The 21,124-nt window shown below is 37.0% G+C and overlaps 2 protein-coding genes across 2 annotated transcripts; both read left to right on the top strand.

Annotated features, from left to right (window-relative positions):
- Positions 1-2,810: 2,810 nt before the first annotated feature.
- On the top strand, positions 2,811-7,259 carry FRO8 (ferric reduction oxidase 8). The gene is made up of 8 exons (XM_086583760.1): positions 2,811-3,304; positions 3,526-3,619; positions 3,988-4,167; positions 4,252-4,489; positions 4,886-5,213; positions 5,329-5,587; positions 6,051-6,730; positions 6,850-7,259. The coding sequence occupies exons 1-8, from the start codon at positions 3,046-3,048 to the stop codon at positions 7,029-7,031; spliced, it is 2,220 nt and encodes a 739-aa protein (XP_086439886.1). The 5' UTR covers positions 2,811-3,045; the 3' UTR covers positions 7,032-7,259.
- A 7,899-nt stretch (positions 7,260-15,158) lies between these two features.
- On the top strand, positions 15,159-18,014 carry LOC147475695 (uncharacterized). Its single transcript, XM_086584763.1, is given in 4 exon segments — positions 15,159-15,715; positions 15,717-15,746; positions 15,748-16,153; positions 17,505-18,014. Coding segments are annotated over 3 exon segments (627 nt in total). The 5' UTR covers positions 15,159-15,386; the 3' UTR covers positions 16,016-16,153; positions 17,505-18,014.
- The last annotated feature ends 3,110 nt before the right edge of the window (positions 18,015-21,124 follow it).

Below are 21,124 nucleotides of genomic sequence, written 5' to 3'. Positions count from 1 at the left end.
GCTGCCTTATCTCTGGTCGGTAGAATGCAGCACGCTTGATCTTTTCTAGTATGTAACTAGGAGATCTAGTGAGCACTGCGAATTCCCGATCGTTTCTTGGTTTTGGTCCGACGGCTGCCCTTTGTTGTCGGGTCGCCTTCCTAGAGGATGTTGCTACTTCGTAAACCTCTCCCTCTTCTGCGGCTTCTTCTTCTTCGCGTTTCTGCTTTAGCAAAGCTTCTTGCAGTTTGATGTATTTATCCACTGAAAGCGCATACCGCCAACGTTTCGGGTTGGTCTTTCAAGAGCGACCTGGTTAGGTCGGTCTTACGGGAGCGGCAGGCGGTTGTGAAAGCCACTGCGGCAAATGATTCCTTGAGTCCGCTTTCCATGTCCAAGAGTTCGGTTTTGAACCGGCTTTAAGAAGAAGAATGTAGGGTTTCCTCCCCGCCCAGAGCGAGTTGGAAGAGTGAATTGAGGTCACCCTCTTTAAGCCTTTGTGGTATGCGATCGGGCTTGGCGAGCGTCGGTAAGCCGCTCAAGCTTCTTATGGAGTCTGGTTCGAGGGAGAAAAACCAATCGAGTGGGCCGTCCTTCAAGCTTGCTGGAAAGAGCCTGCATCGTAGATGGTCGAACTCCGGGGCGCTGTATAGCGCAAGGCTTTGAGCATATCGTGCTATATGTTGGCCTGGGCATGTGCGACCGTCATATAGTGGGAACCGTGGTTGGACAAAGTCTGGAGGGGAGACCTTGTGAAGCACTTCGGCAGCAAATGGAGATGCGCGATAGGTTTTCAACATTTTCTGCACTATCATGGTGGAATCCTTCTTGACCGCATTCTTGTCGAGCCTTTGGTTTAGCTCGGTGATTTGTTGATCGACGCTGATGACGCCATTGCCATCATGCGATGCCAGCCGAGTGGGCTTTGTGTATCTACTTGTGCACGTAATGTGACGCTTTGCCCGAAGTTGGCAATTTGTTCGTTCATTGTTCCTAGCTGGCCGGCCAAAGTGTTGAATTGAGCTTCGAGGCTTACCATGCTTCGTGGGCTTGAGAATCTTTTTGATTTGGTTTTTGTTACTGATTAATGTGAACGTGGTTTGGTTTCTCAAGTAATCGAGACCACAGACGGCGCCAATGTAAAGGTGTGATATGATAATCCCTTACAAACAGTCTCTGGGGGACTGATATGGATGGATGGGTGAGACCGAGTTCGGCTTTTGGAGCGAACTGCCTACGTATCTTCTCTGAGTTTTGGGGTCAGAATCGAATCAGGTCTGGCGTAGTTCATAGGAGTGGTATTTATAGAGATTCGGAGTCTATCCTCACCCTCCACGTGTAGAGGATATCACCAACGTGGGGTGTGGATCATGGGAGCATGTGAGAAATATCTACATAGGTCTGCTGTGATGATGAGGAGTGACAGTCTGAGCAAGTAGCTTGCGGCGTGATCGATGGATCGACAAATCGGGGATTAGTGCAAGTACTCCGTCAGTCATGATTGCTTATGGATAGGGAGTATGTGTCACTGCCTGATGTAGTTCGCGTGATGTTGCGATCTGTCTTGTGGCGCGCTGTTGGCTCGTGGATGTGACCTGATACCACAGGTCGGTGCCTTAGTTCCACTATGCTAAGCGCGTGCTGTATAGAGAATATCACTCCCCTACAGTGTGTTTAGAGAGGAGACCCTAATTTACTATCTAGGAGAAAATTCTAATTGGCTCATCTAGTGGGGAGTAATATTGGTTAACCCATCATTTTATCCCTACACTACAATCCAATATTTAATTATATAAATTAATTATAACGTGGCTGAAATGATCGAATTGCACCTGTAACAAACACTGAAAAACGATATCTTCATTATAAATCAGTAATTATTTCCCAACATAACTCACCTATGAATTTCATAGAAAGAAATCTAGCTATAATTTGATCTACGAAAGATCTTAAGGGGGTGACCCAAAAATAAACTGTATCGAATTATGAAGCAAGAATTGGAATATATAGATATGTTGAAAAGGACTAGCAATTAAGCAACATGCCATAAGTAGTGCCTAGAGATAAAAATTGAAATGATGGATGACACTAGCAAGAGCTTATCTATTTTGCACCAGGATCAGAGTCAAAAAAACAAACAAGACATATACAATCTAGTAGTGTTTGACTTTAGTTTCTCAAGTGGATATAAATTATTCTAAACAAACATGTCATGAGAGATTTTATGATTTCAGTCTAAACTGTTCGTTTTGTGATTGTAGTTTAGGATCTCTGAGACCTAAGTTAAATGGAGCAATCTTTTTCACTTTTATACGTCAGGATCCATGTCACTGGACGAGAATACCACGGCATCATTCTGTATTTCATGACATAATAATCCACCCAAGGAAATTGCAGCTTTGCTAGATAAAATGGTCCCTAAAGTCCGCAATGAAACCTTGGGTACCAGGACCTCCTTCAAAAGCATTGTCCTTGCGAACAGACCATGATAGTTTTCAGTTCCCACCATCTATATTCAATTAGGGCTTGCTCTTTCATTGCAAAGAAACATGCAAGAGTTTAGCATTTCTTAAAGCCAGAATATAAGAAGAAAAGTAGAAAGATTTCCTACTTTCTGTTATTGTTTCCAGACTCAAGTCTCAAGTCTCAACCAACAAGAAGATGAACTGAAAGCAGCTTGAAACAGCCAATTATGTCAACAAAACAACTTCCTAACAGAGAAGCTTAAACAAAGACCTTTGCAGCCATCTTTTTGTTTTAGTAGGGACCATTACATTGGTCACTGTACCACAGATACAAATAAAAGAAGAATAACTGACCAAAGCCAAACCAAGAAAAGCAACACTATCACCACTCAACAACCATGAGGAGTAACCATATAAAATGGATATTTAAGTGCTCAAATTGTTTCAACCAGAATTTCCCCAAGTGATCTTATATAGAGATCACAGTACCAAGATATATAGGAATTCAGAGTATCACATCAGCTTTTACAAACCCATTACAGAAATATAAGTGGTCATTGGAGTGATATACACCAACCTCAGAGGTGGGGACCTTATTTATATGTATGTATTAAGTGGTTTAACTACCATTGGTGCTCTATATAAAGAGATTAATCTCTACAAGTCATATTGGAAGAAGCTAGGGAGATTGGAGAGTACTATGAAGACAACTTCAGCCCTTCAGACTGTTCTCAAAGTGTTAATGATCCTGATTTCTGCTGGTTGGGTGTGCCTTTGGTTTCTCAAGCCCACTGAGGTATGGACGAAAGCATGGCGGAAAGCAGAAGATGGAGCACGGACTACAGTGCTTGGATATCAAGGTACTTGCCCTCTTATTTCTGGAATTGCATAAAATGTAATCATTTAATCTCGATTTATAGGATAAGTATAGTTGTATATTTACTTGAGTGCTTTTAACTGTCTTTTGGGGGACAAAGTAGACTACTGCGCGATAGAGTATTCTTACTTTCTATTAAAAAAAAAGGGGGGGAGTAGTACTCGAACCGATATTAAGTACAATTCTTTGGGTAACAACATGCAGGTCTAGATTTTTTGGTTTACACTTTCCCTGTTATTGCTGTGGTGGTAACTGGATTTATCTCCATGCATTTGCATACCAAGGAGCAGAGGAGCAGGTAAGGACTCATTACTTTCTTGGTATTTTGCAAGAATTGCTGGCTGCAAAATGAGAGTGTGCTGAGTAGACAGACTTAAATTAAAGTTATGTTTACTAGAAAGAATGAGCATGAAGAGGGAAAAGGAACATAAAGAACATTCTTAAGCTTTTGCAACCTAGCCTCTGGCCTTTGCAGCTACAAAATTTAAAGATGCTGAATTTTTTTCTTTATCTTGGTGTGTTTTCTAGTGGTGCCTTTTGTGGAGACACAAAAAAAGCCCTCAAGCATATCATTACCTTGGAACTTAAATAGTCAATCTAGCCTTGAAGCTTAAGCTCTCATACATACGGTTACTGAACTCAGATTATTTTTGGATGGACCGACAGACAGATGAGAATGTCAATCACCAATCTCTCAAATCCGGTTATTGTCCATAGCTCTTTGGGAACTATATCCAGCAGCGAGCTTCTTGCAGCGGTTCTCTTTATCATCTTTCTTGGATGGACAGTATATGCTCATATCTCCACTGACTTCAAGAAGAAGATGCCTGAAAAAGGGCTACATGTGTGAGTCATCAAAAGCTTCCCTTTGTGTTTTTTGAAAATTTAGTCTTTAATCAGATATTGTTTTTCTCCTTCACTTCACTTCAGATGGCAGTACAAGTTCATGCGGTTCGGAACAAGGTTCGGTTTGCTAGCAGAAGCATGCCTAGCACTACTTCTTCTGCCTGTGGTAAGAGGGGTGGCAATATTTCGGCTGATTGGCATGCAATTTGAAGCTTCTGTAAGATATCATGTCTTTCTTGGGACTGCCATGATCTTTTTTGCCGCATTGCATGGTTCAAGCATTTTATTTATCTGGGGAGTCAAGCATCAACTTCAAGACAAGGTGCATTTTAGTTCACTCCTAATTTGTATATAGTTTTCTCTTGTTTGAATTTCAAGCCCCACTTGCTCACTTTCCAAACTTTAAAGATATTTTAGGCTACAGAAACCGAGTTGGTTATGTACGTGAGTGGTGTTTCAGGGTGTAGTAGCAAATAGCTTCACAGCATAACAAATCAAGCAAATTAAACCATCTGAAATTTTCAGAAACCACTTAGGTTGAATATCTTTTCTTCCACTCTGCTGTCTATCTAGTATAAGAATTTTGTCAAACTCTTATTACACTTTAGAACTCTCTCAAATTGTGTCGTGCAATACACTATAGTACTATACCAAGCATTAACTTAACAAGAATTAGTCTTCAAACTCATGCATACAACTCGTTTTCCATGAAAAACAGGTGTGGAAGTGGCAGAAAACAGGACGGGTGTACCTTGCAGGAGAGATTGCTCTCGTGACAGGGTTAGTCATCTGGGTCACGTCACTTCCACAAATAAGGCGCAAAAAGTTTGAAATATTCTACTACACTCATCATCTGTATGCCGTCTTCTTGGTATTCTTCTTGTTTCATACCGGAGACCGTCACTTTTACATGGTTTTCTCTGGGGTTCTTCTATTTGCCGTGGACAAGCTTCTCCGAATCATACAATCCAGACCTGAAACCTGTCTTCTTTCAGCACGCATCTTCCCATGCAATGCTGTAGAGCTAACTCTTTCCAAGCACCCAAGTAAGTACATGATATGAATCCTTAGTGATTAAATTATACACTACTAACACTAGTGAAGTGTGAGCTAGCTGATAAAAAGATTTAGCTAAAAACATACACATTCTATCGTATGCAGGATTAAAGTACACCCCGACTAGTGTGATATTCCTAAGAGTGCCAAGTATCTCAAAGTTCCAGTGGCACCCTTTTAGTATTACTTCTAGCTCTACTGTTGATGATGATAAAATCTCAGTTATAGTCAAAACTGAAGGTTGGTGGACAAATTCGCTCTACAAAATAATCCTTGCTGCCGAAGATTCCGGCGCTTATCCTGTGAAAGGCCTCCCAGTTTCAGTTGAAGGTCCTTATGGACCAGCATCCATGGATTTCATAAGGTATGACTGTATGAGAAACTCAATATCAAATGAAAAGCTTAAGTGGTGTACTACCATTTCATTTTATTCATGATTAAGTAGAACTGTTCTGTATCTTTCTTGCATTGAGTGCCCAAGATATATTAAGATCTAAATATAGGAGTTAACAGAAGAAAGAAAAATGCTCTTATGATGATACCGTGAAAGCTAGAGTGTAGAAGGAAGCGCCATCAAGGTCCAAGGGCTGGTCCAGAGAGCTTGTAGTTAGCTTTCTTTTTCCTCGTCTTTCCGTTCCTATTAACATTAAACTTAAATGAAACTATATTTAAGTGTTTTATCACTACCATGGATTTGCGGCCTACTTAATTAGTACCCATAGTGTTATGTGTAACAGCTGACGAAGTTGACGATTCAGTATAGTGATACTAATGAATTTGGTTATCTACCTTAAAGTTTTGAACCTTTGAAACAATCTTCACTGCAGATACGACAGCTTACTTCTTGTTGCTGGAGGAATCGGGATAACTCCATTTCTAAGCTTATTGCAGGAAATCCATTCTGCTCAGAACAGCAAACAAAGTAGACTCCCCACAAGCGTTCAACTGATATATGCCATCAAGAAAACGCAAGACATTAATCTGTTGAATCCAATGGCACATTTATTTCTAAACCAGTCGATGAACCAGCTACATCTTAAAGTAAAACTCTTTGTCACACAAGAGGAGAGATCCTTTACAACAGTAAAAGAATTACTGAAAGCAATGCCTAAGGTGCAGACAGTAAATTTCGACACCAAGTGTTTCAATAGTACGATATCTGGGGTCGAAAACTTACCATGTTTGGCTGCAGTGGCAGGGTTGTCCTCAATTATTTTCCTTGTTGCACTTGTATTCTTAAACCATATCTTCCTTCATCCAGGAAAGAAAACTTCTGACAAGAAGAACCCCTCGTGGGTAACTGATCTCCTTCTTATATGCTCTTTTACTATTGCTGCCATCTGCAGTACTTTAACAATAGCTATTATAAGGTGGAGAAAGATGAGTAATGGCAATCCTCCCTCGGTCTATTACAAACAAAGTAAAGGCCCTGAGCTGAGTTCTTTAGAAGCCAGTAGTACTCTTGAAGAACATGAAATACACTACGGAGCAAGGCCTGACTTCGAAGGTATTGTTTCATAAAGTTCGCTTCATATATAGTTGCTTCACAAAGCATGGTCTATTTTGTCCAAGTATTATTTTGTTAACATTCAGGTAGAAACCTCATTTTCTGTGAATGTGTAACAGATATATTCTCAAAGTTTCCAATGCAAACTGGCGGTTCCGATATAGGAGTCTTTGTTTGTGGACCCGAATCAATGAAAGAGTCAGTGGCATCTCTCTGCAGGCGAAATTCAGAGTGTTTCACCGTAAGTGCTAAGAGAAGGAAGCCTTGCTTCAATTTCCACTCACTCAATTTTTCAGTCTAGTCTTATATTATACTTCCAAGCTTCAAATCAATCCCATTGAACATTACAATACTTGCACCCAAGAACACACTTACAAGTATCAGGAACTTATTAGTTATCCAACTTGCTTGGCAGTTATAATTAATACAGGCAGCTCTGTGCTTTTCTTTTTTATTGCTTTTCATTGTATATATATTGTCAACAGAGCTATGCAATCATAATAAAGGGGATTCTGTTGAAATTATTCCACCCCAATTTCTTGGTGTGTCCCACTTATTTCTCTCCGTGAGCCTCCTGTTCATATTCATAGAATTTGCCCATCTACAAAAATTCGAGCTTATGGAGAAATTGATAGATTCTCTATAAATGGGATAATAACGTGCACTTTCCAACCATTTATATAGACTATCATTGAATCGACAATAAATAGATATTTACTCTATTTCCACGTCATCCAAATCCTACAAATCTAAAGGCGTGAACCGAGATCGTACATTTCTGATAAACATGCATTTAATTACAGCTAAAAAACAAATATTGGAATAAGAATACTTGCATAAATCCAAAATGAATAACCTCCAAATTACAATCATCCTAATATGTCGAGGAACATCAAACCGAAATAAAGATAAACGAAAACATCTCAACTTATTAACTCAAAATCTAACATATAATAAAAAAAGGTAGAATCTCTCGAAAAACAGCTCTTAAGCAAAACCAGCTACTCTAACTATAGCTCCACGGTTTTCCAACTCAAACAGCTACTACTACTGTGGTTCCTGCGAAGGGTCTAGGGTCTAGGTTCCATAAGGAACATACCCCCAAATGCAAAGCAAACTGGGGTCAACATTAAAAATGTTGGTGTGAGTGTCCTAAATACAATGCTCATGATAGTTCATAACAATATATATTATCACCATGAAGTTACATATACCACGTCTACATCATTTAGCTACGTTAGAGGCATCGATCCCTTGTCACCAATTGACAATTAGTTTCTCTTAACATGCAATTCATGTAGCATATACCAATATAATATATAAAATTTAATATAACATTGTAACCAACTATCTAAATAATAAGTTTAAGAAGTATACAGTACCTTAGTGCCTAACAGTCTAGAGTGGGCTTCATCCCTGCAATAAAGATTAGGTAGCCTACCCTCCTACAAAACAGGGTTAATTCAATGATAACAATAACACATAAAAATAATGTCTCAAGTATTATATAAATTATTAATACACTTTTTAATTAAGACTCACCCGCGATTTATTAAATTATCTTAGGCATCTTTTCTATTTCCTAAAGGACCATTTCCCACTTCCGCACCTTGACCTCGTGTTGGAACATGCCATGTCCAATAAGCATGACTCTCATTCACATCCAAGTCCACTTTGTACTCACATTTCCGTTGGGACTACAAGTAGAAATGTAGTAACACAACGGACGCTTGGACACGTGTGAACAACCGTGTGAAATACTAGTATCATGTAAATCCACATAACCAAGGTTTACGTCACATCTCTTAGTGAGGCAAATGACATTTAGTTCCTCCCTTCAAAGATGGAACCTTGTCATGAATTTTAATCCCGCATATTCGTCACATCTCACAAGGATGGAATGCGTCATAAAATATCATATGAATCCACATATCCAAGGTTTACGTCACATCTCTTAGTGAAGCAAAGGACATTTAGTTCCTCCCCTAAAAGATGGAACTTTGTTATAAATTTTAATCCTGCATTTACGTCACATCTCATAATGATGGAATGCTTCATAAAACATATCCAACCCCGCATTTACGTCACATCTCACAAGGATGGAATGCGTTAAAACATCAAATGTATCCAACCCGCATTCACGTCACATCTCCTAGAGATGGAATACATAATCATCATATCATGAGTATGGAAAATGTCAATCTTATTCTAATAGTGTCATAATTTTTCTAATGATTTCACATCCATATAGTATATATGTTATACAAAACAAAATAAATTTCCACGATCAACAATACTTTCCAGGCAATATTTCTTATAACACACTCCCAAGAGCGACAATTTGCACAAGCTCAATCAATTTCCATGTTTATATTCAAATAAACCAAGGCTACACTTGTGATGTAAATATACTAATTTCAGGCAGTAGCAAATCATGCACAATGATCATAAACAACAATCCATTCAATAAAATTAACCATTTTCCATTCACAACTTTATCCAAAATCAATAGTCTTGTATTTAAATGCCTCTATTGACATCCCACGTACTGTCGGATAGGCCTGCAATATTAATGGGTATGACTGGGGGTGGGAATTTGGCCCTAACGACCCTAACCCGGCCCTAACCGACCCGACCCTAAGCCCTAGAAAGCCCATACAACTAAAGCCCTCACAGAGTTTAGGGCAGGGCCGACCCGGCCCTAATGCCTTCTAAGGCAGGGTCAGGGCTAAGGTTCTGAAACATAGGCCCGACCCTAACTAAGCCCTAGTTATAATTTCACTATAAAATACACAACTAAAACTATCCAACTCCTTGTTACATATTTTCAATTAAAATAACACTGTCCTTTGTAATTTATCACTTACCGTATGGGTACTTCTAATAACTTGTCTTATATCATAAAAACTTGTAAACCTAATTGTTTCTATCTCACAACTCATGTACACCTCACAACTCCCCGTCTAACCTAGTCGCCAAGAACAATAATGAGCACTGGGCACTAGCCTAATGAAAAATAGGTTGACGTCAGTAAAAACTCATTCCATACTCTTATTTGTCTTTATATTCTTCAATGTTAAATGTAATTTTGGTGAGATTTGACTACAAGAAATAACGGACGATTTATGTCAGTGAAAGCTCATTCCAAAATGTGTCTTGTGCATTTTAATTATAATTTTGAAATATAAATATGAGTCTCTATGTACTTCAGTTTATTAGATTATGGATATGCATTTTAAATTGTTGGACTTAACAAGAATTATTACTAGATTGGTTGCTATTCAAATTTCAAAGTGGTGGGACTTTGAGTTTGCAAATCTTTGAATTTTTTTTGTAATATAAATGAGTTTTAAAACTGATGCAGTAAAAAAAAGAAAATATATAGGCTCGGCCCGACTCGGCCCTAAACTGTAAAAGAGGGTTTAGGGTAGGGTCAGGGCTTGAAATTTAGACTTATGACCCGGCCCGGCCCGACCCAGACTTTAGGGCCGGGCTGGCCCGGCCCTAATAACTGAAAGGCTTTAAATGTTTGGGGCTAGCCCGACCCGGCCCATTGCCCACCCCTAGGTATGACTACTGTGTGTTCCAAATATACAGATCAAATTTGAGGAAAATCTAGTATTGAATCATCCTTCATCTATGCCTAAACGTATGACTGCCCAGTGCAGTTTTCTGACGTAGAATATACTACGACCAGTCACGCTTATGCATGCCTCGACAGAAACTCCACCGTTGGATCTATCTAAAATTTATATATGCTAGAGTTCAATGTATCAGGTAACTAAGGATTAAATTTGAGAGACATCCGAGTAAGAGAAAATCTCCATCTGAACATTATTAAAAGACTGCACAGACAAGTTTTCTGGAATGATGTTTATTGTTAACTGTTCATCTTCTTCACAAAACTCTATACAGTTCATTAATGGCTTTATACTCCCAATATACAATCCATATGATCGCACATAACAAACAACATATCATATTTCTATGGAAACAAAAAAAGAAATAAATATAACTCACCTTATTAAATCTACAAGATGTAAACAACTAGAAATATCAATAGTGCGGTGAGCCCAATACTTTATGTTCCCCTTTTCTCTTTTCTTCTTCTCTTTTATTTTTTCCTTTTTTTAGTAGGGTTTTTAGGATTTTTCTTTTGAAAACATGGGAGAAAAAAAAGAGTTAGATACGTGAGTTATCCTTGATAACTATCCCACGTTTCTCTCCTGCTAAACCAAAATTTCTATTTTTTTTTTATATTTTTGAAATTTCTAAAAAATTATAACAATAAATAAAACTAAATAAATAATAATACCACAATTAATTAGTAAAAATAAAAACGACATTTTTACAATCATGCTTTATGTTGATTAATTTGAACAATGTGATGTCACATTGTTTTCAATTATCATGCCACGCATGAGCAAGACACATCACTACACTCCATTACCGAAGATGTTGATGTGTTAGTAAGATGCCATATTTTGTTAGACCTCATTTTGTGACTGCACCACCACCAGGCACAATTCTCTAAGGGTGTGTTTGTTTAGTGGCAAACTTATAGTGGGAAAATATTAGATTTGCCAGTATTTTCCCACTAGAGTTTTGCCAGGCTAATTTGTAGTGGGAAAATATCAGTTTGCCAGTGTTTGTTTGTAAAAATTTATAGTGGGAAAATATGAGATTTGCCAGGTTTGTCAGTGTTTGTTTGCATGATTTTTTCCAGTGGCAAATAATATTTTAACTTTTGAAAATATATATTTTTTGGTTTTCAAACTCAATGAAGTATATAGGTTGTTGTGTGTATTGTCTTTACTTTTATTTATTTTGTATATATATATATATATATATATATATATATATATATATATATATATATATATATACAAAATAAATAAAAGTAAAGACAATACACACACAACCTATATACTTCAAATTATCTAAAAGAAAATGAAAAAAAAAAGAAGTGCATAATAATGAAGTTCTTAGACGGTGTTTATGTACCAAAAAAAAGAGCACCAACAAAACTAGAAGAAAATCTAAAATACCCCCTGCATAATCTAATATCCGCCTTTAAGATCAAGAATAACGTCAGATGGGCTATGTGTGATCTCAAGAGAAGCACCCTCCACCATAAAACCGGGCTTAGGACCCTCCGGTTTGCCTCTTTGTGCTAATCTTCTCGCTACAAGCTTTTGCCTCTCGGCTCTACTAAACATAACCACATGCCAACAGCAGCACCAAAGCGAAGCAACAACACCTAGAACCGATGGCGGACGTGGACCAAAGAAGCGGCAAAGAACAACAACTAGAACCAAAGAACAACAACAACAACTAGAACCAAAGAAGACGACCAACACCAGTCCACACTACCACACCACACCAACAGCAGCTGCAGCACCACCACCACCGCTCACACACACTTACCACACTACCACCACCCGGCAGCACACACTCACATACACACACACACTACCAGCCAGCACACACCACACATCCACCACCTTCCAGCACACACCACACACCTACCACCAGCCAACACACACCACACCACACCACACCACACACACACACACACACCATATCATCATTCACAGAGTCCACAGGCAGCTTGTACCCCTTTTTCTAAAACACATCGACAAATAGTTAAATATCTCAAAGGATAAGTATAATTAAGGATCTTGGTGGGTTTGAACCACCATCACCTTGAGATACATGAAGATACACTCCAACTCCTAAGTGCTCTACCATTTGAGCTAAAGATCCACTATGTGTTTATTAAAACAACTTAACAAGCAACATTCTAATTATAGAATGAACTTCCGTCTCCCATTGTCCACAATCTTCTCAAGTAACTCGACAAATACTTAACTAGTTTGCCCCCGCAAAGAGAGTCCCTTAAGAAGAGTGGTGAAAGTAACAACATCTGGCTCCAATCCAAGTTTTAACCCCAGTAATATCCCCATGAAAAGCCTAAAAGGATCACATCTATGCTTATGGATAACTTTACTAATGAAGAATAAGTGGTATTTATTTGGTGCCTTACTTTAGTCATTTCCAATCTTAGAGAACCTTCATCTCCATTCTTATGCCTTCATAACTTTAGTTTTAAGACTATCTAGTCTAGTTGAACAAATACCAAATGATCTCCAACTAACTACTGAGAAAAATTACACCTCCATGGCTCCATACAAACAAAAACAAAAACCCTTGTTTTCAATCATTACCACAAAGAGTAGCACTAATGATACTATGAGCTCCCTTTTTATAAGAGGTAAACATTTTGTCTTTGTACTACATTGTGCGATCATTCACTTTCGGTATCCATAGAAAGAAACATAACATGTTTCGAGATCATATAAGAGATGTTGGAGTTTTATCCTTGATACGAGAAAGAAACTTCTACTTTAATTGTTGAAGATTTGAAGGTGTAATGCATTTTATTTTGAGCATACGCTCATCCCATTCTCGTGTCGATATCGGTTTTCTTCTATAAGTAATGACTAGTTTGTTTCTAAAGCTTGAGTCCCCTGCAATGCACCAATAAAAAAATCATAAAACACAACAATGCAACATCAAAGGAAACTAATTTTTGAATAAAAAGTTGAAAGAGCAATTTCCCCAAGCTCAAAATACGAAATTTCAAACAAACAATCAAGTTTCCACTACAATGTATTGGTAAGTGAGAGTAAAAAGTGTAAATTTTTAATACAAAAAGCAGAAAACTTACCGAAGAAGACAATGAATTATCCCGTGGAATTAAGAGTGGGGCATTGGTGCCAAAGAGAGTTCCAAAGTGTAAAAAAATAAGCAATCATGAGAAGAAGAGCTACTATCACACTATGGCAATTAATTAACAACACATTCAAATTCACTAATCTTCTACTAGGACGCAAATTTTAACCCCAAGATAACAACATTGGTTCAAAAATGAGAACAGGAAGTGTGACCATGGAGGTGATATCTGCGCCAACATAGTCTTGCATCATCCTCCAATAACTATCACGATCCTGGAAAAATAAATTTTGGGTGAAACATACTTCATAATACTCTAATTATTTCATGTTTTCTTGAAAGATTCTTAACAATAGCCTAAGCAATAATAACTTTTTGATGGGAAAAAAACAAAAAAAAAACCTCTTGCTTCTATATTCCTTTGTGAGCTTCTTCTTCTGCATCTTCTGTTCCTCCGTCGGGGTTTATAACATCTAAGCCTTCATAACCAATCAATCTGGAAGGAACAAAGTTGAATTTTTTTTACTTTTAAACTATAGATGTACAATTGACTTGAATTTTCTGAATCATACGATTGAATAGACCCAATGCCTCGTCATAGCCTAGGTCACCATTTTAAAACCTGTTTAAATCAGGCGAGAGAGAAAAAAAAAACATGAAATTGAGGGAGTGCGGAGAGAGAGGCGTCTTCTGAAATGAGAGAGACGAGAGAAGAACTCGAGAGATAGATCGGTGGCAAATTTCCGCTGGCAAAAGAGTTTAGGGTGGGAGGTGGATTGTATTTTCCCACTTCTAGTGGGAAAATTTGCAAAATGTAAATAGTGTTTGGCATTGCCCTTAAATGCAGCCAAACACTGTCAAATGGTGCATCTAGTGGGAAAATATGGTTTGCCACTCCCATTTGCCAGTAAACAAACACAGCCTAAGGTTTTGCTTGTACGTTAGCAATTTGAAATATGGATTGAGACGGAAATAATGCGAGTTTTATTCATGTGAAAAGATCACTGTAAAAAATTGGGTCACCAATAGACCAGAACATGGTTACAAGCGTCTTGTTTGCCAATAGAAATCAGTAGCAATCTTTAATAATATAAAAAAAATGTAGAACATACACATGATAACCTTGGGCATACAAAAGAAAATAAGCGTTTCTAAAGGTGGTATAGAGAAGATGAAACTACCTAAGGAAACAACAAGTTTGATCTTCCAGTTCCATTCTTTAACGTGCACCTCTAGGAGGCATCAACTTTATATTTGAGGCCAATATTTGAAGCGTAAATTTTAACCAATTCTAAATGGAGAAAAATAACAGTCACCTACCACCTGGGATATGTCGCCTCAAGTTGAAAAACGTTTAAAAAAACAAGCCATGCGATATTTCCACTCCCGCACCAAATTGAAAAAGTAAAAAATCAATATGAAAAAAAAAAAAAAAAAAAATCTATGCGACATTTGTCACGCCGCATCCGCATCCGAAACTGCAAATTTGCTTCTATAGATGCGGCTAGACAATTGATATCTCTATATTTGCCTCCACCTAGAAATAGTTTTTGTACCATGTGTCCTATGCTACATACTGGTTCGTCAAGGTGTAAGAACTAAAATGAAAATTGTTACAAAAAAATTAAAAAAAAAAAAAAAAATGTGAAGATACAATTCTTGTAGATAAAATATGGAGTGGGAAACGGACCATGGGTAAAACTTAAAAGAAGCCCAAATTTAAAAGCACAAGTCTACGAAAGTGAGGCCAACAACAGCTTTTCTTCTTTTTATATATAAAAGCCAGACCCAACTTATTCCCTCTTCTTCTTCTTGCGGGCGTAAAGATTTTATTAGATACAAGCTTTCGTCCTTCACTTATGTGTGAATAATCTTGATCTGAGCAGGTGTGTCTATTAAGAAAATACGATTGGAGTTTTATATGAACAAGTATGGCTTGCAGCTCAGAATTCCCCAGCAAAACAGGCAACCGATGGGGCCTCCTGTTTTTGGTGACAACGATGATGATGTGAATAGAGATATTTCTCGTCAGGCAACCAAGAAGAAGGCCCTCAAGGATGTTGAAGAGCAGCACAAGAAAGCCTTGGAAGACGATCCAACAGTCTTTGATTATGATGGGCTCTATGACCAAATGAAAGAGGATATAGGGAGCCTAATGGAGAAAGCTAAACAAAGAGAACGAGAACATGAAATCATATACGAGAGAAAGCTTGCCAAAGAACACCTTTACAAAGACAAGGACAAATATATTAAGTGATTATAAGAAAAAACTTGCCGAACAGGATGCAAGAAGAGCGTAGGCGTGAGCATTGTGAGGAGAAAGAGGATGTTACCAAGAAGAGCGACATTCTTGACTTCTACTTTAACCTTTCAAAGAATGTTGCCTATGGCGCGAAAGCAGCTGAATCTAGCAGGCGAGTTGAGCAGGATGAAATAATCAACACTGATGCTTCGGGGAAAGAAGTCGTTCCAAGGGCCAATTCACCTTCAAACTCTGCTAAGGTGAATGTGACAGAACAAGATGTTCTAAGGAGAATAATGATTCTTTAGATGTGAAATCTGAGGTCAAGACTTCCGTGCAAGATAACACCGTGGCTGAACAGCCACTGGCTGAGCAAAAGAAAAGAAGATGAGGTGGCCGCAGCCAAAGCACGTTTTTTGGCACGCAAAAAAACAAAAGAGAACTAGGTAGAAATATTTTTATCCTGTTTCTTTATTTTGTCTGTTGTTTTTGGCTCCGTTTTCTTTCTATTGCTAGGAATGGAGTCACATAATTGATTTGTTAAAGATGTCTATTCTCCTGAAAGAAAATCAATATATATCATTTCCTTGGGATGTCCGATGGCATTTCTGACTGTTAATGATGCTAGATATGATAATTGCTCGACTGAAACTTGGAACAGTTAAATTTGGTGGAAAGTTGTGAATTTGGAAAGTCAGAAATGAATTATAGTTGTTTCCGCAAAAAGAATGGAAGAAAAACGAAAATGCTCACATAAAATGATTAGTAATAGTTTAGTGTTGACTGTGTTATTCATATTTCATAGATGTGTTACATGGACATACCATATTTCAAAATTAATCCATGAGGGATATGTACATACACGAACGCATATTGTATGTGTTTTATCTCAATCATTGATATTTCACCGTGTCAGACACTTCGTATCAGAGTTGGATACAGACACACGTATCTGTTTCAATGTAATTTAGATTTATAGAATTCTTGGTAGAGCGGTTTCCTCCTTTTTTGAAAATGACCTTTGGATTTATGTTCCTATGTTGTTCACTTAAAGATCTTAGGATATTTTGTTGGAAGATCTGGCACAAAGGCATGCCAAAGAATGGCCTTTTGTTATGTTAGGTAACTTCCCATTAGCAGGAATTGGATTTAATAGGACTACTGTTGCCAACATTCTATTGAAAATGAAAAACATGCTTAATAACTTAAACAGAAGAAAACCCATTTTCAAGGAAGTCTGAAACCAATCAAAGCAAGGGAAGTGAAACCAAGACAAGTGAGCAAGTTTTGATTTTTCCTCTTAGATTATTAATAGATTCTCTTCTTTTGTCTGCTTCTTTATTTCTTATTTTCTTAATAGTTAAATGGATTTTCTTGTTTCTGTTTCTGGTGTAATCTGCATGTTTGAGTTGGGATTTTGAAACGCTAATGATCTCTTGATCATGTTTGTTCTCTAGAAATTTAGTGGTTTTCTATTTTAAATTCTATTGTACCATTTTAGGATAGCATTGATCCATTTGATTTAAATGAACTACTAAATCTCTGTAAAAACTTAATATTCTATTTGAGTTAGATCACAAGAATATGATTGTATGTCTTGTGTTATACATTGTTTATTTTAGAGAATGATTTCAAAATCATTGTATTCATTATGCCTTGCCATTGTATGGTTTTGTTTTAGGTGGGGGTCCCCTTAAAATCATGTTTCTTTTTTCAGTTTAGACATACAGTTTTGTTCATTTTGGTTCCGATTAATTCTGGAGTAAAATTTGATTATCTCTTCATCTTGGCTGTCAGGTCTGAAAAACTTGCCAATATACATGGCCACTTTGGTAAACTTCTTGATGGCATGAAAAGGGATGCCTAAAGCAAATCAAGTATGATTTGCAGTGCTGATGATCTATTGGAATGGAAGGATTTTCCTAAAGGCCTGAGAGTCCTTCTCCTTGATGAAGACAGCGTATCTGCTGCTGAGATAAAGCCAAAGCTTGAAGAAATGGACTGTATTGCTTAGATGCGCTTCAATTGTCTTTATTTGTTCTTAATGTTTAACAAAGTTTAATTCCTGAATTAGAAACTAGCTGTTTCCCTTATCACATTTTTGCCTAAGCTTTGCTTATGATAGGTGCATGCCTTCGTCCTCAAAAGCTATCTTGCTATGGGCTTTTGATTGTAATATTTTATGTATGTGGAAAGTAGAGTTTCTAGTTATAGTTGGTGCAAGTTGTAACTGTAAGTTGTTCTGAACTTTTCAGATGAAAATTACTTTCTTCCTAATGGATCCATAGTTGGATCTCTGGTTTCCAATTCTGTGATAATTAAAGTAAACCACAGCTCGGATTTTCACTTCAATATTGGCAACTCTATAAAAGTTAATTTCTAGATACCTATTCTTAGTTAGAGATCTTAGGAACTTTTCATAATCATTATCCTGGATCCCAATTTTCCAAGAAACAGGCATGCTGGAAATGTCGGAGACCAGAGAAATTTTTTTTGGAAGCAGATTAGGTTAAAATAGTTAAACTAGAAAACATTGGGAGGTTTAATTTTTGTCTTCTCATATGGTAACACTTTAAGAGTTTGTTATTTGTGCTTTTTATGTTCTTCTCTGTCAGTAACTATCTTGGTAACACCATATGGCAGTTTCTATTTTTTGCACTGCCGATGAAGCTTTGATAGCAATCTCGAGTGAACATGAGAGCTTCCATGTTGCTATAGTAGAGGTGATAGTTGTTTGAACACGTCAAGAAGTATTCGACTCAGCAAGTTTTGCAGTTCTAATGAACTCATACCTGATTGCATTTGTAATCACAGGCTAGCACAAGCAGCCAACAACACTGTTTCCAGTTCTTAGAATCCGCTGAGGACTTGCCCACTATCAGTAAGTATTACAACCTTCGTTATTCACCTGAGGATGTTGGTGCTTGTGACTCTTAATGATGTTAAGTATGATAATTGCTGACTGAAAGGTGGAAAGTTGGAACTATGCATTTGAAAAGACGGAAATGAACTATAGTTGTTTCTGGAAAGGAGAATGAAAGAAAAACAAAATTCAGTGATTGGTACTTCGTAGTAATTTAGTGTTGTCATTATTCATGGAATTCTTGGTAAAGTGGTTTCCTCTTTTTCTGAAAATGAGCTTTGGACTTGTCATTCTTTTGATGTTCACCTAAGATCCTAGGGTTTTTTGGTGCAATATCTAGTAAAACGGCATGCCAAAGAATGGCCTTTGGTTATGTTTCTGCTATCAGTGGAGTAAACAGTTATACTTACCAGGGCTGTGCGTCTGTGCTTTGCTTAGATCTGAGTTTATATCCATTCAATGGCTCTTCTTGTGCACTGTCGGAAATATGGAGGCAAAACTTTCTAAGGTTTGTACTTTGTGGAGTGTAGTGGTATCATTTTTGTGGAATTGAATGTTACATGTATTGATCTGTTGTCAGGATACTTGTTTTTTGCCATACGCGCTAGACAGAAAATCAGCTGCAATCATAGTATAGCTTCGTTGTGTTTAAACCAAGTCTGTACTAGTTTTACACTCTGACAACTTGCGCATTTTACTTTGTCACAGCTTGTCATTGCAGATTTTTGGCAATAAGAAACTATCTTGGTTAGAATATTCATAGTATTTCTTTCGTACATAAGCAATGGAACTTAATTAATATTCTTGACTATTGACTTCTTATCTCTTCCTCAGTAATTTTACTAGATTCACAATTGAATGCACGCTTTTATAGCATTTGTTTTTTTGGTTTTTTATCGTTCTCCTTTATCAACTCTTTTGACCCTCCGGTCATTTCTTCTCCTTTTTCTAGGTATGGGTAGGACTTTCTATTTTTCTCAAGTGTTTAATGTATGATAAAAGTATGCATCACAAGATCTAGATATCTGATGTTGGAGTAAAACAAGCTCTCGTGGTCCTTCCGGATCATACATTCACAGTTTCACACCCAAGCTAAGTAGGAAGAGGAGTTAACTTCAGAATAGAGAAAGAATGAAGCAGGCATATATGCTGCCTGCCCTGAGGCACTATACGTATTACGGCCAAATTCTGTTAAGCTTTAAGGTTCAGTGTACAAGAAATTGGTTTGGAATCAACTCGTTCTTTTCAGCCAATCAAACATTTGACATAAACATTGCTTATGTTCTCTCCTCTAGTTGGCATCTTTAACATCTATTAATTATTATCAAAAGAAAAAAAAAGAAACATCTTCAACCTCAAAGGAGTTGCAATCCGTAGATCCCATCGTAATGAAAAAGTCGTTTTGTATTAAAAGAAAGTCCATGGGTATATTCCCATTATGCGCAATATATATCCATTAAGGAAACCGGAACTGCTTTAAACAAAAAAACAAAGTTCAACACAGAATATTATGTAAAGGAATTTCCATAAACCATAGTACAAAATATCAGGATAGGATATGGCAAAATATCGACTCCTGATTTATGGTGGGGATATATTATATTGGAGCATCTACAAATATTATAGATATATCAATAAATATCGCAAAATATTGTCCGAGTGTGTGTGGGTATTGCTAACTGCAACTATCGCGATATATCGTGATATATAGACAAATATCACAACAAATATCCACAAATTATATATATTTTCTTTGAATGTGGTTATACTTTTAATATGAACTACTCTCTAATGCTCAAAAATACTAACTAACTTATTTATACATATTTAGGATGGTTATATATCGTTATAAAGTCATATTCGAAATTTCAAATATTTAAAAAGTCACACAAATTACTACATTGGTTGTAACGCCCCAGGATTAAAGAAAGATTGCAAGACGTTAATAGGACTACATTCAATTTTAATTAATTAAAATCAATGATAAATCATTATTTTTTTTTATAAAATCCGTAGAGTCTCCTTTGTATTTTCGACATTTAAAACACATAAATCATGTCATAATTTGAAAATCAAAATAATACAATTCTCATTGATTCAACATTTCCAATATATATATATAACTAACATATCCACTTCCAAGATATTCAACAAACACATTAAATAACATTACATTTCCACTTCCATAACAAAATACATGAAATAAAATAAAAGAAAGCTACACAAAATGAAATACAACAAATTACTACTCTGGTGACATTCTGAACTCACATGTGGAAGAGCTTGAGTCACGTGTGGAAGAGCTCTAGTCTGTGCCTTAATTATGGATTGCTAGCCTTTGTTGAATGTCTTTTACTTTATCTTCCACAATGTCAGAGTTAATGCATATTTTCTCTATAGTTTCCTTAATATGTTGTAAGATATTGTTTCCTTCATTTCGTAAAACATTACCATCATTTGATGTATTTATCTCCATAGCTGTGAATAACACCGCGATCTGTACCTTTAACACATTCGTTTCAAAATGTGAACTATTCAAACTCCTGTTGATTTC

This window comes from Coptis chinensis, chromosome 9, assembly GCF_015680905.1.
Source record: "Coptis chinensis isolate HL-2020 chromosome 9, ASM1568090v1, whole genome shotgun sequence".
NCBI classification, from domain to species: domain Eukaryota; kingdom Viridiplantae; phylum Streptophyta; class Magnoliopsida; order Ranunculales; family Ranunculaceae; genus Coptis; species Coptis chinensis.
This window is presented reverse-complemented; position numbering and strand designations above follow the sequence as displayed.

Excerpts from the sequence above, each read along its gene's own strand:
- FRO8 (XM_086583760.1), top strand. The coding sequence starts at position 3,046 with ATGTATGTATTAAGTGGTTTAACTACCATTGGTGCTCTATATAAAGAG. Across the intron at positions 4,490-4,885 it reads AGCATCAACTTCAAGACAAG|GTGTGGAAGTGGCAGAAAAC; the intron begins GTGCATTTTAGT and ends CATGAAAAACAG. Across the intron at positions 5,588-6,050 it reads GCATCCATGGATTTCATAAG|ATACGACAGCTTACTTCTTG; the intron begins GTATGACTGTAT and ends TCTTCACTGCAG.